We start from the raw sequence: 15,201 nt of genomic DNA on the forward strand, positions 1-15,201 counted from the left end.
GACGTGCGTGGGTGGTTTCTGCGCTGCTGCTCACTACGGGCAGGTGAGCGGGACTTCGGGTTTGAAAGGTGCCCAAGCCCCCCCCACCCCCCCCGCTCCCCCGTCTGTTGGCCTACGAAACCCAGGAAAACCGATCGGGTGGAGTTTGGAAGGGACGGACCTATCCGTCCCACACTGGGATCTTGGCTTCAATTCCGGTCGTCCCCCTGCCTCTTCTTTCTGGATGAACGAGGCCAAAGAAAGTGGGTCTCATGATGGCAGGTCTTCCGTTCTTCTGACCCAAAGACGTTCTTCCCTCCATTAGGGCTGTCGTCGGAGGGCTCCTGTGACCCGGAGGGAGGCGCGGGCCGGAGGCGCGAGGCTCGTAGGTCACAGGGGTTTGCGCGGTGAAGCTCTCTGAACTGGGGTCCTCATCTCTGCCTTCTGATCCTTACCCTGAATTTCCCAGGGGGCCTTGGTGTCTCTTTCCAGCTCTGAACAGCCCCCCTGCCTTTAGGAACACGGTCTCCTGGGGTCCCCGTCGAAGAGGGCCCACGAGTCTCCGTTGGCCCCGGTGTCTGCCGATTCAGCCTCGCGGGGCCCAGACCTGCCATGCAGTCGCTCACGCCCCGTGTTTACTTTTATCCCCAGCCACAGCTGGAGGCCAAGAAGCATAAATGCATCGCCAAGCCTGACAGCAGTGTACCGAGTTCGTACCTTAAGGAAAGGGGGGGCGGGGGGGGGCGGGGAAGGAAGCCAGCGATCTCGCGTGGTCGGGTGGCTGGTGGCGGAGAAATGGACGGGCAGCCCGTAAACCCTGGTGTGGCTCTGACCATCTGCGCGGCCGGCCCGCCCGCCCGCCGACGGCGGCGGAGGCGTGAGCGGCCCTGTTTGTCTTGGAGGGCTCGCCCGCCGAGCGCGGTGGACGGTCCGTGGACGGCCAGCCAGGCATCTTGTGAACCCGGCCGAGCCCGGGGGAGGGAACAAGGGCCGTTCAGAGGGGAGGACCACCGCCCGGTGTGGGGAGGGCGGAGCGGGCGCCCGGCCGTGTTTACCGTGGGGGCCGTGCCGTGGGTGGGCCGGTCCTCATGACGTCCTTGAGGCTTTAAAACACGGTCATAAATCTGCCGCCTGTGGGACAGGGCTGGCATTTTCTTTCCCTTCCACAACCAGGTTCTCTGTGTGACCTCCCCCCGCCCCGCCCCCCAAAAAAGTTTTTTGTTTTTAACACAAGAAACCCCCTGCACTTGCTTGAAGCGTGCCCCTCTGTCCCCCCTTGGGGGGCAGCCCTGGAGGGTGTTGGAGGATTTGGGTAGAGGCTGTGGTCTCCCCCACGCACTGGGGAGGGATGTTGCCGCTGCTTCTCTGTGTTTTTAAAGAGATCCTGGCGCGGGGGCAGCCCCCAGGGCTGACACCTGAAGCTCTGTGTTCAACAGCTGGGCGGACCAGATGTGCCGGCCCGGCTCCGGGTCGGCCTGGAGCGCCCCGAGTTAGCACCAGCTCTAGCAGCCTGCTGCTCTGCCCTCGATCCGGCAGGAGCCAGGGGGGCCATTCTGGAGCCCGGGGGCAGGGGGTAGCGGGGCGGGGGGGGGGGGGGGACGTGCCGCCGGTGGCCACCTGCCAGGGCCCCTCTGACGGCAGAGAAATGTGCTGGGACGTCCTTTTCACAGGCGGTTTGGCTCCCGGGCCCCTCACGTCTGAGGTGCGCCCGCCAAAGAAAAGGGCACTTTTTGTGGTCAGAGCCTGGGGCTTGGCCGGAGCCCTTGGACGGAGGGAATCTGCGTCTGGGGCAGGCGTGGCCCCCGCAGAGGAGAAAAGCCCCCTGTCTGTGAGCAGCCGGCTGCCAGGCCTCCCGGCTCGGCGAACAGTGGACAACTGTTGGAGCGCTTGGCCTGCCCAGCGCCCAGGTGTGCCCTGGCCCGTCAGGTGTGTCCTCTTACGAAAAGAGGCACGAGGGTCCCCGTGTGCACCCCAGCCTCCCCCACCCCCTGCGCCCTCCTCCGCAGCCCCATGGAGAGCGTTCTGCACACGTGGGAGACACCCGCTTTGGGGTCACGGTGTGTCCCGTGGCCCTGACCCTCGGCCGTCACGCGGGCGGCGGGGGCGGGGGCTCCCTCCTTCCCTCCCTCTCCGCCCTCCACCTTCACATTCGTTTTGCACGCTGGGCAGTGACCCAGCCGGGCCGCCAGCCATCGGATCTGAAGGGCTCCCTGCTTTTCAGGGCAAATTTCCTGGCCCCCGGCCACACCCGACTGCGTGGTTATTTGGGCAGCGGCATTCAAGGGTGTGAAACCAGCCGGGCCAGAGAGGGAGGTTGGTTGGGGCTCAACCCAGTGAGGTGGGAGTTCCCAGTGGGGTGTGGGTGGGGAGCACAGACACGTCCCCAGCAGGGACCCCGAGAAGCAAGCCAGCCACGGAGATGCCAGTACTTTTCCACTGGCGGGCGGGGCCGGCACGGGGAGAACTTTGAGCTCCAGGGACATAGCAGCCCAGGGATTTTCCAGGTTTGCCCAAGGAAGGACTAGGAATCAGGAAGCTCTCATTTGATTTTTTTTTTTTTTTTTAACATTGTAACCAAGCTCCACTCGGGGTGAGGCAGCGTTGAGTGGTCATGCCTGAGGCCCTCACCAGGGCCTTCCCAGAAGCCGAGTGGGCCAGGAGGGTGAAGTCTCCTGATGCTGCTTTCTGCCTTTCCCTGGAGCCTTGTTGGCTCTGGTTTACCGCTGGCTGCTTTCAGAGACCGGAAACGAAGGCTTGCTCTTTAGCATTCAGGCCTGGTCATGGGTCTCTCAGACGTGCAGCTCTGACCAGAGGAGCAGGATTCTGGTGCATTTATGTTAGACTAGAGGCCCGGTGCACGAATTCGTGCACGGGTGGAGTCCAGCTGGCCTGCCCCGATCGGGCCGATCGGGCCGATCGGTCCTGGTGGCCGGGGGGAGGGGCTGCAGGAGGTTGGCTGGCTGGTCCCGCCCCCTGGTGGAACTCCCGGTCAAGGGGACAATTTGCATATTAGCCTTTTATTATATAGGATGGGAAAAAAAGATGTCAGCGGGATTGTGGGTCCTGTTGATTGGCTGCTGTTCCTGCGGGGATGAGTCATAACGGGGGCATTTCTCTTCACCAAACACATGAGTTTCAGTCTCCTGGCTCCTCGGCGGGACCCTCCGAGTCCTGGGCTGTGACTTGGTGCTTCCCAAGGTACCTCTCTAGCTCCTCCCCCTGCGGGCCACGCGAGAGGTGCCCGGTCGCCTCCAGGGCTGCTCGTCGTTGGCCGGTGGGTGGCTCTTTCCACAGGAGGCTCGAAGGGCTTCTGTGTTTGGTCACTCACCACGGCGTCCTTGAACTTGAGAGTTTGCTTTCGGTCATGAATTCTGAGAGGGCCACAGGATGGGAACTTCGGGGTCCCCTCCAGAGCCTTCTGGTTGAAAAGCCCAGTGGGAGTGAAAGTCTGCACAGGAGGCCCAGGACGACTCGGGGGGAGGTCAGTGTTTCCCCAAAATAGGTGCCATGTGTATCACCTGCAGGGACCCGAGGTGGTAGCCGGCCACCCCCAGACATGGCAGGAGGTAACACGGAGTCACCCCGAAATGTGTTTCCCTTTTGTAGCGCTTCCCCTCCTGGTCCAAGCAGGAAGAATATCTCCGCTCGGCGCTTTAGGAGAGAACGTGAGCAATTCTCAGGCTCAGAGCCTTGGGAGAGCCACAGAGACCGATCTTGGGTGATTTTTTTTCTCATTGTATCTTCTATTCATGTCGAGTGACCCCGGATTCCGTTTAAGATAAGGATGCAGAGTTTCCTTTTAAAGTATGTTTACTTACGTAGAATATGAAACCATGTCGAAAAATATTGAAAACAACAACACACACACAATCGCCAGGTAGCAGCGCGCCAGACATCACAGAAGCCTCAGGCAGCCCTGGCAAGGCGAACTGTGCCCCGGAGCCTGGGCTCTGCGCTGACTGCAGCCCAGGGAGTCTCACCCCGGGGCGGGGGGGGGGGGGTTTGCAAACCCCCTGCCCCCCCCACCCCCGTTCCAGGGACACTTGACAGTGACATTTTAAAAAATATATATTTTACTGATTTTTTACAGAGAGGAAGGGAGAGAGATAGAGAGTTAGAAACATCGATGAGAGAGAAACATTGATCAGCTGCCTCCTGCACACCCCCCACTGGGGATGTGCCCGCAACCAAGGTACATGCCCTTGACCAGAATCGAACCCGGGACCCTTGGGTCCGCAGGCCGACGCTCTATCCACTGAGCCACACCTGCTGGGGCGACAGTGACGTTTTTGACCGTCACCGCTGGGGGATGCTGCTGGCATCTTGCCGGGAGAGAGGGACCAGGGGAGCTGCTGAAATGCCACCCGCTGCTTTCTGAAGCAGGGTGCCCGCCTCCGCCCCAGTGATAAACTTGACCTTTCACCTCCATACAGTGATACAACGTGGCTTGCTTGTGTCCTGGCGTAGTGCGTGACTCCACAGCCTCCTTTGCAACGCTCCCCACACCCCCCAGCCCCCCTCCTGGGCTCCCCGCACCCCCCAGCCCCCCTCCTGGGCTCCCCGCACCCCCCAGCCCCCCTCCGGGGCTCCCTGCACCCCCAGCCCCCCTCCTGGGCTCCCCGCACCCCCCAGCCCTCCTCCTGGGCTCATCCCACCCCCCAGCCCTCCTCCTGGGCTCCCCACACCCCCCAGCCCTCCTCCTGGGCTCCCCACACCCCCCAGCCCTCCTCCTGGGCTCCCCACACCCCCCAGCCCCCCTCCTGGGCTCCCCACACCCCCCAGCCCTCCTCCTGGGCTCCCCACACCCCCCAGCCCTCCTCCTGGGCTCCCCACACCCCCAGCCCTCCTCCTGGGCTCATTGCACCCCCCAGCCCTCCTCCTGGGCTCATTGCACCCCCCAGCCCTCCTCCTGGGCTCATTGCACCCCCCAGCCCTCCTCCTGGGTTAATCGCGTCTGTCTACGGCTGGCGGGTGCGGAGCCCAAGTCCCAACAGGTCCCGGGTCTCATCGGGAGCCTGGAATGTGATGACTGAGGCTCGTCGCTGTCTCACCTCCGACCCTTGGTTTAAGGAAATGGCTCTGATAGTCACACTCCAAACACAGCCCAGACAGCAGAGGTATCTATCTCATCGTGTGAGGAGCCAGGCTGGGTCCCCTGGCTGCCCGGTCCTGAGGCGGGGCCTGTCGCGTGGGACCAGGAGGGCCAAGGTCAACAACCTCCCTATACATACTAATCAGGCCCTGGTCACACCTCACTCTCACACCAGCCACACCTGGGAAGAGAGGCGTCATATTATGGGGCTTTCGCTGTTCCCTTTAATATTTTAGCGTGTCGGCACATTCTTTCCCGGTCTCGGTTAAGTGACCTCTTCTCTGTTAGGGTTTTCTGATAAACTCCGAGAAACCCACCGCCTTTGCCCACCCATGGCCTCCGCAAGTAAAATAATCAACCTTTCAGCTCACGGCTTGCCTTCCTTCTGAAATCGCAGATCTCCGCCCCCACCCCCGCCCCAGCCCGGTTCTCATGTGTCCCCAGACATCCCAGGGAGACAGGAAGGAGGAGGAACGATGGTCCAGATTTTGCCGATGGCCATGATAACGGGTGTAAACGCAGGGCCGGGCCGAGCTGCCACCGGCTCCCAGGAGGGCCTCTCGCCGGCCTGTCTGCCCGTGAGCTCAGCCGAGCCCCTCCCGGCGGCCTCATTCCTCCTCGGCCTCTGCCAGGCTTTCTCACTTTCTCTCCTGGGCAGCTCTCCGTCACCTCCTGCCTGCCTGCCCTGGGGTGCCTGTGCCTGGTGCTCTTTTGACTGATGATGTGAAAAGGGTTAAAAACCCTGGTGCCCAAGATGGTACAGCTACAAAGTGCCACCGTTGTCCGTCATGCCCAGATGGGCCCGCCACCCTTTTTTCCATGAAACCAAGCGAATCCCCTGGCACGTGACCCTGCAGCCATGTCCCTCCTCACCTGCCCAGACACCCCCACCCCAGCACCAGGGAGGTGGGGCCATACTACATACATATACTATATAACATATAGCACATAATACAAAAATATACGCATACGGCACAGCATTTAAATACACATATTCAATCTAGAACCTATCATTGATAGCACATAACATTGTATAATATATAATGTGCACATATATTCCACTGTAATGCATGCCACAGAATAGGAGCTGCCGTTATTTTCATCATCGGTCCTACTAGGCTTTTGGCCCTGGGGATCTGGGACCTGCCTTCTCGGCTCTGTATTATTCCCAGCACCTGGTCTAAGGACTAGCACACAGTAGGTGCTCAGTCCTCACGGAAATGCCAGGGGGTGTGCAGGGATTTTAGGTGAGGTCTGTGCACCCCTGCATCTTGTATTTCGTTGCGATGAGGTTTCGGGAAGGGTCTGGGGTGGGTTTTCCTTAAGAACCCCCTCCCTCCCTTCTGGGGTGCGTTGTGGCCGCTGCCGGTGTCCACGAGGTGGTGGGTGGTGTGTGTGCACATCCATGCACACCTCAGGTCTCACCCCTACGTGGTGGCGGTGGCCGCCGGGGGCGGGGAGAGGGGGGCCTGGAGAGGGAGCTGCCGTCCCCGTGCGGCCCTCCCGAGGGAGCTCAATTGTGTCTCCATAAAATGCTCTGGGACGGGGGCAGGCCTGTGGTGTCAGACGGAAAGTCGACTGTCCTCCGTCCTCAGATGAGCTGTGTGCCCCAGGACCCTGCTGAGCCATGGAGGGATCTGGGTGGCTCCCTAGGAAGCAGGGCCCAGGACTGGGCAAGGCCCGGCTGTCCACGCTCTGGGCAGGCAGGGTCCTGCGTGAAAGCTGGCTAGGGAGGAGAAGAGGCGTTTAAACAAATACACGTATAGCGTTTAAGGGCTTCCCCAACAGGAATGTACTTAACCCTCCCACAGCCTTCCATGCAAGCACCGTTGTTACGCAAGTTGTTGACTGATGAGGGAAACCGAGGCACAGAGAAGTCCAAGGCTTAGACACGGTGGAGGTGAGACTCACACTCACAGCGCCCAGGCTGATTCTGGTTCCGCTGCTTTTACGGAACAAGTTTGAGAACCGTTGAGACTTGAGTCTCCACTGCCCCCCTGACTCCTCAGTTTGCTGAAGTAGTCCCCCTCCCCGCCCCCCCGCCCCCAAGTGGGTGTTGGTTCAGGAAGCAGCCCTTCTCTGGGAGAGTGGGGCACCGGGCGGGGATGGGAGGGGGTAGACTGGTTAGGGCCTGGAAGGTTCTGCTGTGCGGCCCAGGGTGGAAGCTGGGAGCTGGGTGTAGGGAGAGGGGAGAAGGAAGGAAGAGCGGTCGTGCCAATGTCCTGGGGCCACTTCCCTCCCCCCCCAGCCCAGACACCAAGCCCGGGAGGCAGGGGCCTTGCTCGCCCAGCCTCGCTCCCTGCACAGCCATGAAGGGAGCGTTTGCCCATCACTGAATCAAAGCCCCTGAAAACTGAACCAGGCACCATGCGGGCTCTTGCCGCCCTTTCTTGATTAAAACAAACAACATTGTGAAACGTCAAACCTGTCAGTCGTGTGGAAAGTTTGCGGCATGGAAAGGCAATTACTCAAATGGCTTTTTAAAAGTACGAGAATTTGCCTGGCCGCACGGTTTTTAATTAGTGCCCCGAGTGAACGTGAATACCTATTCATAGCTGCGCGCGCCGGGCCCGGGGTGGGTTTAGGAAACATTTGGTATCTCTGGCAGAGGCAGCGTGTGGACCTGGCTGGCAAGGGGGCTGCCGGCCGCTTTCGCAAACAGAGGGGCCTCTGGGTCCACGTGGGCCCTCGGGGAGGGAGGCTGTTTGCAGGGAGGGCGTGGGCCTGTGGCATCCTAGAGCTTTTCAAGTGTCCTGCTGCCCAGGTGGTCTCTAGGGCTAAGGCCTCCCCAGATGGGTGTCCCCCCCCCCTCCCAACCCCCCATCTGATGAACAAGCCTTTCAGGGAATTCTTTGAAAAAAATAAAGTTACTTGGGGTCACACCATTTAAATTTACCTCCCTGGTTTTCTGTGATCTCATTTTTCCTTAAAATACCACTGGAAAAGTGTTTTTTTGAGTTGAATAGTCTAGTTTCCATTGAAACATGGTGAAACGAACTCGCGGGGGCCAAGGCTTGGTGTGAGGGTGGGGGACCCGGGCCCAGCGCACCTTCTGGGGGTCAGCCCTCTGCAGGTCGCAGGTCACAGGTCGGGGGGCAGCCTGCCTGGGGATGCTCCCCTGCCCTCTCTGTTGCTGATGGCCAGGGCACTGCATGCGGAAGGCGTCCCTGGAGGCAAAGATGTGGTTTCCAAGAGAAAACAGGATGGGCTTGTAAACTTTCGATTTTTTTTTTCTTTTTTTAAAGCGCGGTGGGCGGGGCTCTGTCTTTAAGCTCAGGTTAGAGACAGGAAGATCCAGGGGCGAGCTCAAGGTCGGACCAAGGTCAGCAGCTGCACGTGGAGGTGGGCAAGACTTTTGAGAGGTCAGAGAGCCACCGGGAGGTCCAGCTCTCCTGGCTTCGCGAGCTGGAGAGAGCCTGGCCCCTGTCGAGGTCTGCCATCTGCGTTTATGGAGCGCCGTGGGCCGGAGGGCCTGCCCCATAGTAGCCGGGCTTCTGCGGTTAGTGTGATGTGTACGCTGTACGAGGCTCTAGGAATCCAAACACCTGGGGTATATTGTCCACCCTACAAGGTGGTACGATCTCCCTGGGGAGAGAGGGTCGCTCACCTATCCTCTCCGTCATCTTACGTTTAGTGCAATGTGGGGTGCGGGCAGTAATCCTCAGGTACCAGCCACCACTGCAGGCTGGGGAGTCAGGTGACTTCTCATGGGTCATGGGACTTGAGCTTCAAGGGCAGGTGCTGGGGAGAGGCAGAGCCGGGGGGTGTTGCAGGCATGGGGAGCACCAATGAGATCACTCTGCAAGGCTGGAGAGAGAAGAGGAGGGGTCCCGAATGCGGGGGCCCAGGGGTTTCCGGCACGGAAGGCAGTAGGGAGCCATCGACAGCTGTTGAGCAGCGTGGGGCAGAGCTGATTGACATTTCAGAAGGATAAGCTGGGCGGGCGATGCAGCGTGGACTGGAACAGGCGAGTCGGACATCGAGGAGCCCGGGTGGGGGGCGATTGCAACCGTGGGAGTTGGGGTCCCTTTCAGCTTTCCCCCTGGAGCCAGAGGAGCTTGGTGCCAGTGATGACTCCACTACTTACCAGCCCCGTGACCTTGAGGAAGTTTTAGATCCTGCCGTGTGCCCATTACCTTATCGTTCACGCAGGGATGCTGACATTCATTCCTTCTCTGCAACCGAGAGGGCTGTATCATGCAACGCATTCTGTTCGTACGACGGAGGACAAGACAGGCGCTCTCTGCGCTCAGGGGTCTGGCTGTTACCATGGCCGGGGGGCTGTACGAGGAGACCGATCATGAGTTGTGTTAGCAGAAGAGCTGACCAGAGGGAGGGCTGCTCCTCAGGGTGACCGAGAGGGTGACATTAAATTCACAGGCAGCCCACTAGGCGTGGCTCAGTGGTTGAGCATCGACCTATCAACCAGGAGGTCACGGTTCGATTCCCGGTCAGGGCACGTGCCCAGGTTGCTGGCTCAGTCCCCAGTGGGGGGCGTGCAGGAGGCAGCTGATCAATGATTCTCTCTCATCGATGTTTCTCTCTTCCCTCTCCCTTGATCTCGGAAATAAATAAAAATATATTTTAAAAAAATTCACGGACACAGAGAGGTTCCGGGGGAGCCGTGTTGAGGGGGATAGATGGGGTTCCATTTGGATGGGACAATTTGAGGTTGTTTGTGATCAGCCCGCAGGCCGCTGGCACGGCACACGGGGGGGTTAGGAAAAAGGTCGGGGGCAGGGTCCGGGGAATCTTCAAGGACAAGGGGAAAAGGGTGGGAATTCTGCTGGGCTGAGGACCGAGCTTTAGGGCCTCGATCTGTGCTGAGCTCAGGAGGAAGGAGAGGAACCAAGGAAGAGGGAGGGGTGGGGAGTGGCTGAGAGCCGGCACTGGATCGCAGGCTCGAGTCCACTCTCTCTTCTGCGAGCCCACGGGGCACCGCGGGCCCTACTTTCCGGCGTGGCGTCTGCGGGCTGTGGCGTGGAGTCTGGCCTCCTTTTCCAGCCTGGCCTGGTGGGACAGGCTCCGGGGAGAGCTCAGGCCCCCGGTCCTGACCCGAAACGCGGATGCCACCGGAGCCGGCTGCCGAGAATGGCACAGGTATTTGGAAAATGCCACGGAGCAGGTCCGTTCAGCCCTGCGGCCTGCAGCCTGTCAGCGGGGTTGGGATTCTCGGTTAAGTTCACGGTTCAAGCCAATATTGACGGAATCCTTCCGTGGGAGTGGCCACTCTCCCGCCAGCGGGAACTCGGGCCGCCTCTGAGTGTGTCTTGCCTTCTGGGTGTGTCTCTGTCCCGGGCTCACTCTGGGTCCCAGACACAGGGAGGTCCCCAGGGCACCCTGGCCGGATCTCACCTTGGACCCCAACTTTGGGTCCAACTTGCGGCTCTCTCATCCTGACCCAAACTGTTTCTGATTTCACCGTCTTGCAACTCCTATTTTAACTGCGTGTTTGTTGTTGTTGTTTTTTTAATTAAAATGGCATTTATAGTTTTATTTCTAGTTCAAGATGATGAATGTCCATTTTATTTTTTATTCCTTTTTAAATACTGGGACATTTTTGAACAACGCCCGTTCACGGTCGTCATGCAGAAATAAGAAAACAGATCACCCCTGAGCTTACTACCCAGGGAGGTCAACTTGATAACCTTTTGCTTTCTCCTTCCGGGTTTGTTTTTAGAACATATTTAAAAAAAAATAATAATTTCCTGGGTGGATCACGCTGGCATTGCATGTAGACAAGGCTGCCCGGGCCTCGGCACACCTCACAGCCTCCTGTCTCAGCCTGACTTCATTGGCCGGGGCCTGCGGAGGCGTCCGCGCCAGATACCTCTGCCCGGGCCGGGGCTCTGTCCTCGGGCCCAGGATGTGAGCGCCCGGCGGGGCTGACCCGGGAGTCTGTGCAGGAAACTGACTTTCCCAGGAAGGTGCAGGAAGAACCCCTTTCTGGTGTCTGCTCTGGTTAGATGCAGGGTCCGTCCTTCAGGTCCCCTTGTCCTGGCATCACTGGCTCTGCTCTTGGGTGATCTCGCTGTTTAATGAGCAGAGGAGATGGGCACCAGTTCCTGTAAATAGCCTTGGGGGAGGGGGTAGAGAGAGACAGACAGAGAGAGACGGGGGGTGGGGGGAAGGAGAGAGAGAGAGAGATTTTTAAAGAAATGTGTGTATGTGAATGTTCCCCAAGTAAACATTTCAGAGTTGGGTCAGAATCAGTAGGAGATAAATTGCCATCTGGGAATGTCCGTTCTTGCTTTTTAAAAAATCCTCACCTGAGGATGTATTTATTGTTGTTTTTTTTTTGTGTGTGTGTGTGGGGGGGAGGGGGGGTATTGATTCCAGAGAAAAAGGGAGAAATATCGATGCGAGAGAGGAACTGCTATTGGTTTCGCCCTAATTGAACCGAACTGGCACCTGAGTCACCTGACTGGGGCTGTCAGCTTTTTTTGTTTGCTCCATAGTGAGTTCATGCCAACCAGTGAAGCCCTTGGTTTGGGGTTGGGATGCCCCCAAGTCTTCTTTGGTGGAAAGTTATTTATTTCCTTATCTCGCTCTCCACCGTCTCTCCATGTAGGTGCTTTATTTATTCGTAGTCGAGGTTGAGTGCTTTATGGGGAAGCACCACTGGGCGATTGGTTTGTCTGCCCAGCAAACCGGGGGAGGGTGGGATGGGGAGGGGTGAGGAGAGGGAGAGGCGGGCAGCAGAGAAGGCCCCTCCCCCTCTCCCATCTCTCAGCAAGAAAATAAAAAAGATAAATAAACCCTAATCCTGACCCGGGGGCAAATGGCAATAAAGATCCAGGGTCATTTCCCCTGCTGATCCAGCCCTCTCACTCATTGTAGGAATTAGACAGTTCTATGGCTCTCATTTGCCAGATCAGATTGTGTAATTATCTTTTACGGGCCTGGGTGTGATGTGTGCTCCGTGTGGATGCTGCAGGGGGCTGAGGGCGTGTCTGGCCTCCAGAGTCCTGCCGGCTGTGCGGCTATGTGTGGCTTCCACATGGGAAGGGCGGGGGCGGAGGGGGGGGGGGGGGCGCTGAGAGCCTGCCCGGAGGCAGCACAGAAGCTGGTGGCAGAGCCAGGGTCAAAGGGCAGATCGATGTGGGGGGGGGGGGGGTGGTGGGCAGTTAGAGGCAGGCCTTCAGGCTGGGGCAGGGGTCTCCCAGAAGGAACATGGATGGGTATGGGGGGTCAGCGGGGACATTCCCCAAAGTCTGAATGAAGGCTGGTGAGGTCAGAGACAGGAAGTCGTCGGCAAGTTCAGGGATGAATGATCACGCTCCTGACCTGGGGCGCTTTTGTCTTTACCAGGCCCCTGCCCCCGTAACACGTGATGTGAAAAGTATATTTTAATGGCTGCAGTGGTAGAAGGATGCCTCTCACCCAGGCTGCATTCATCACTCTACAGGCCCTTCTGTGACAGTCACGTTATTCCTTCTGATTATAGAAGAAATGAGAACATTCTTTTCTTTTTCTTTTAATCTTTATTGTTGAAAGTATTACATAGGTCCTCCTTTTCCCCCCATTAACCTCTTCCAGCCTGCTCCTGTCTCCCCGCCCCCCTCCAGGCCCTCACCACTCCACTGTCTGTGTCCATGGGTTATGCATATATGCATACAAGTTCATTGGTTCATCTCTTCCCACCCACCCTCCCCTGCCTTCCCTCTGAGGTTCAACAATGAGAACATTCTTGCCCTGGCCGGTTGCTCAGGGGCTAGAGCGTCAGCCCGGACCTCAGAACCGCTGGGGCTGGGACCCACGCTTCAGGAGGATTTCCCATCGGCCTGGGGGAAGGGAGTGGTGACTTCAGTGAGTCGCCAAGTCTGAACCCTCGCTCCCCTCCTGTCTTCCCCCATCCTAGGATTTACAGAAGCCCCTGCCGGTCCCCACCCATCCCACCCCCAGGGTCTGCTACTGATGGGTGGGTTGGGATGTCCTGGTGGCTGGGCAGGTTTAGATGGACTGGTGTTAAATTTCCTATCTCAGAGTTTATCGAATGCTTTGCACTTAATACACGGGACGTGGGTTGGGTCTGGGGGCGGCAGCAGCAATGGGAATCCGTCCTGGTGTTAGTGGTGTCGGACTTGGAGAGTATCTTGTGGTTTTCCTTGCTTCTTTTTGAGGAGTTTTCTAGCATTTGCAAGTGGTCTCGGTAGGTCCCAAGTGTTGCACGGTTCATCGGAGCTAAAATCGTGGAGCCCGGCCGGCGTGGCTCAGTGGTTGAGCATCTACCTATGAACCTGCAGGTCACGGTTTGATTCCCGGTCAGGGCACATGCCCAGGTTGTGGGCTCCATCCTCAGTGTGGGGTGTGCAGGAGGCAGCCGATCCATGATTCTCATCATTGATGTTTCTATCGCTCCCTCCCTCTCCCTTCCTCTTTCTGAAATCAATAAAATATATTTAAATAAAATAAAATATAATCGTTGAAGATCTTTGCCCTGCCGTCCAGGGCCCTACTACGTGGCATTTGAGGTCGGTTCTGGGGTCAGTCCGTGGGGGTGTGTGCCTGGGATTGGCGGAGAGGGGGCCGGAGCTGGCGGATGGGGTGGCCCAGCGTGCCAGGCGGCCCTGTCCTCAGGAACTCCAGAAACCGGGGGAGCGAGCCCCGCCCCGGGCGCTGCGTGCGCGCCCAGCGAGAGAACAAAACGCCACCCAAACAATCCTTCCCCTTGTGAGGGAAGGTTACGCGTTTTCGGTTTCACATCTGATGGTATTGTCTTTCCCCGTTCTCTTTCTTCTCTCTGTCTTCATTTGCCAAACGGAGGGTCCAGAGTGATTTCTTTGAGCCTAATGATGGGGAAGCTGAGACGGGGGCCATTATCTCCAAACACCTTTTGAAATACGACTCTTCCTGGTGTCTGAATTGGGTGGGGGAGAGGCCGGATTTAAAGATTACATATTTTAGCAGGAACAGCATCTTCTCAGGGGCCACACGGATGGCGTGGAGTAGCCTCGCTCTCTAGAAACCCCTGTAAAGGGGCGACGTTGACAAAAGCATAGCGGATACGTACGGGGTGCAGGGTAGGGGTCAGGCACAGAGCTCGACGCCCCCCAGGTGTGACCCCATTTAATGGATTTAGGCGCCATAAGGTGAGAACTTAGAGAAATTCAGAGTCGGGTCACCATAGCCGCCTTGGAATAAAAGACTCAATAAAAAACAGAACAACCCGGAACCGTGGCAAAAGGTTATTTTGTAGTCGAGGTCCCTCGTGAATTTAAGTTTTGTTATAACGTGAAAGAAATGCACTATCCAGTGTAATACCCATTTACATCTTAGTTTATTCTGGGTCTAGGAAACCCTGTGTTTCTTGAAAGCAGCCTTCGGTCACCATGTCCACAGCTGACAGAGGAAATGGACTTTATTCTCAGTCAAGGGTGTTTTCCTTCTATACTGAAGCATCAGCAGCTGCTAACCTCCTGTGTCCTTGGGGCTGTGTGACCCTCAGAGTCCACTCCTCCTGTGCTTCGCGTTGGAACATGACTTTCATGAACCCTGTGTGCTGAGGTCACCCTTTCCTTCTCTCTCCAGGTGCACTCAGAGGTTGGTGGCCAACCTGGGCAGGCGCTCCGAACCAAGGAAGGACGGGGAAGAAGGTGACCCGGTGCATGCCAGGTAACGAGAGCTCTGCCGCTCCCCTGCTGCCGTCCTCGCTTCGGGGTTATGTTCCTCCTGCGGCAGAATCCCCCACCCCGACCTCCCTGACCCACCTGCGTGCAGCCTGGAGCCGAGGCCGGCAGGCAGGAGCCATCGGAGAAGGTCGAGGCTCAGCTTGAGGCGCCCTCCTAGCCAGGCTGTGTTCTCGGGGCTCTTACTTAGAGGAACTGGTGGTCACCTCTCACAGGTCGGTCACGTTATACCCAATCTACAGATGAGAAAACCAAGGTACAGTCCGTGGCCCAAGGTCACCGAGTTATTTAGCGAGGGAACCAGGGTTCAAAGCCAGAGCCGGCCCCCACGCTGTGTTCTCTCTCCATTCCGAGTGACGGTGAGTGTTCTGGCTGCCGGGGGCACGCGCATCCGCTCCCGCCACCTGGTCTTTGTACGCGGGGTCCTAAGCAGGGCAGGGAGGTCTTGTGTTGTGCCGGGAGAGCCATCAGGTGGGTGGCTCGAAGCCTGCAGGTCTAGGA

The 15,201-nt window shown here is 58.2% G+C and overlaps 1 protein-coding gene across 8 annotated transcripts in view; it reads left to right on the forward strand.

The window, feature by feature from the left end:
- The window catches only part of LOC307115241 (uncharacterized protein), a 310,667-nt gene that overhangs the window by 89,186 nt on the left and 206,280 nt on the right, over positions 1-15,201 (forward strand). For all 8 annotated transcript variants that reach the window (XR_013815092.1, XR_013815093.1, XR_013815094.1 and 5 more), the window contains exon 2: positions 14,603-14,686. Coding sequence is in view for 5 of the 8 variants with exons in the window: in XM_079798374.1 (XP_079654500.1) it covers positions 14,603-14,686 (84 nt within the window). In the remaining 3 variants the exon portion in view is untranslated. The remainder of the gene's footprint in view (positions 1-14,602; positions 14,687-15,201) is intronic.

The sequence above is a fragment of the Cnephaeus nilssonii genome (genome assembly GCF_951640355.1).
Source record: "Cnephaeus nilssonii genome assembly, chromosome: 19".
Lineage (NCBI taxonomy): Eukaryota > Metazoa > Chordata > Mammalia > Chiroptera > Vespertilionidae > Cnephaeus > Cnephaeus nilssonii.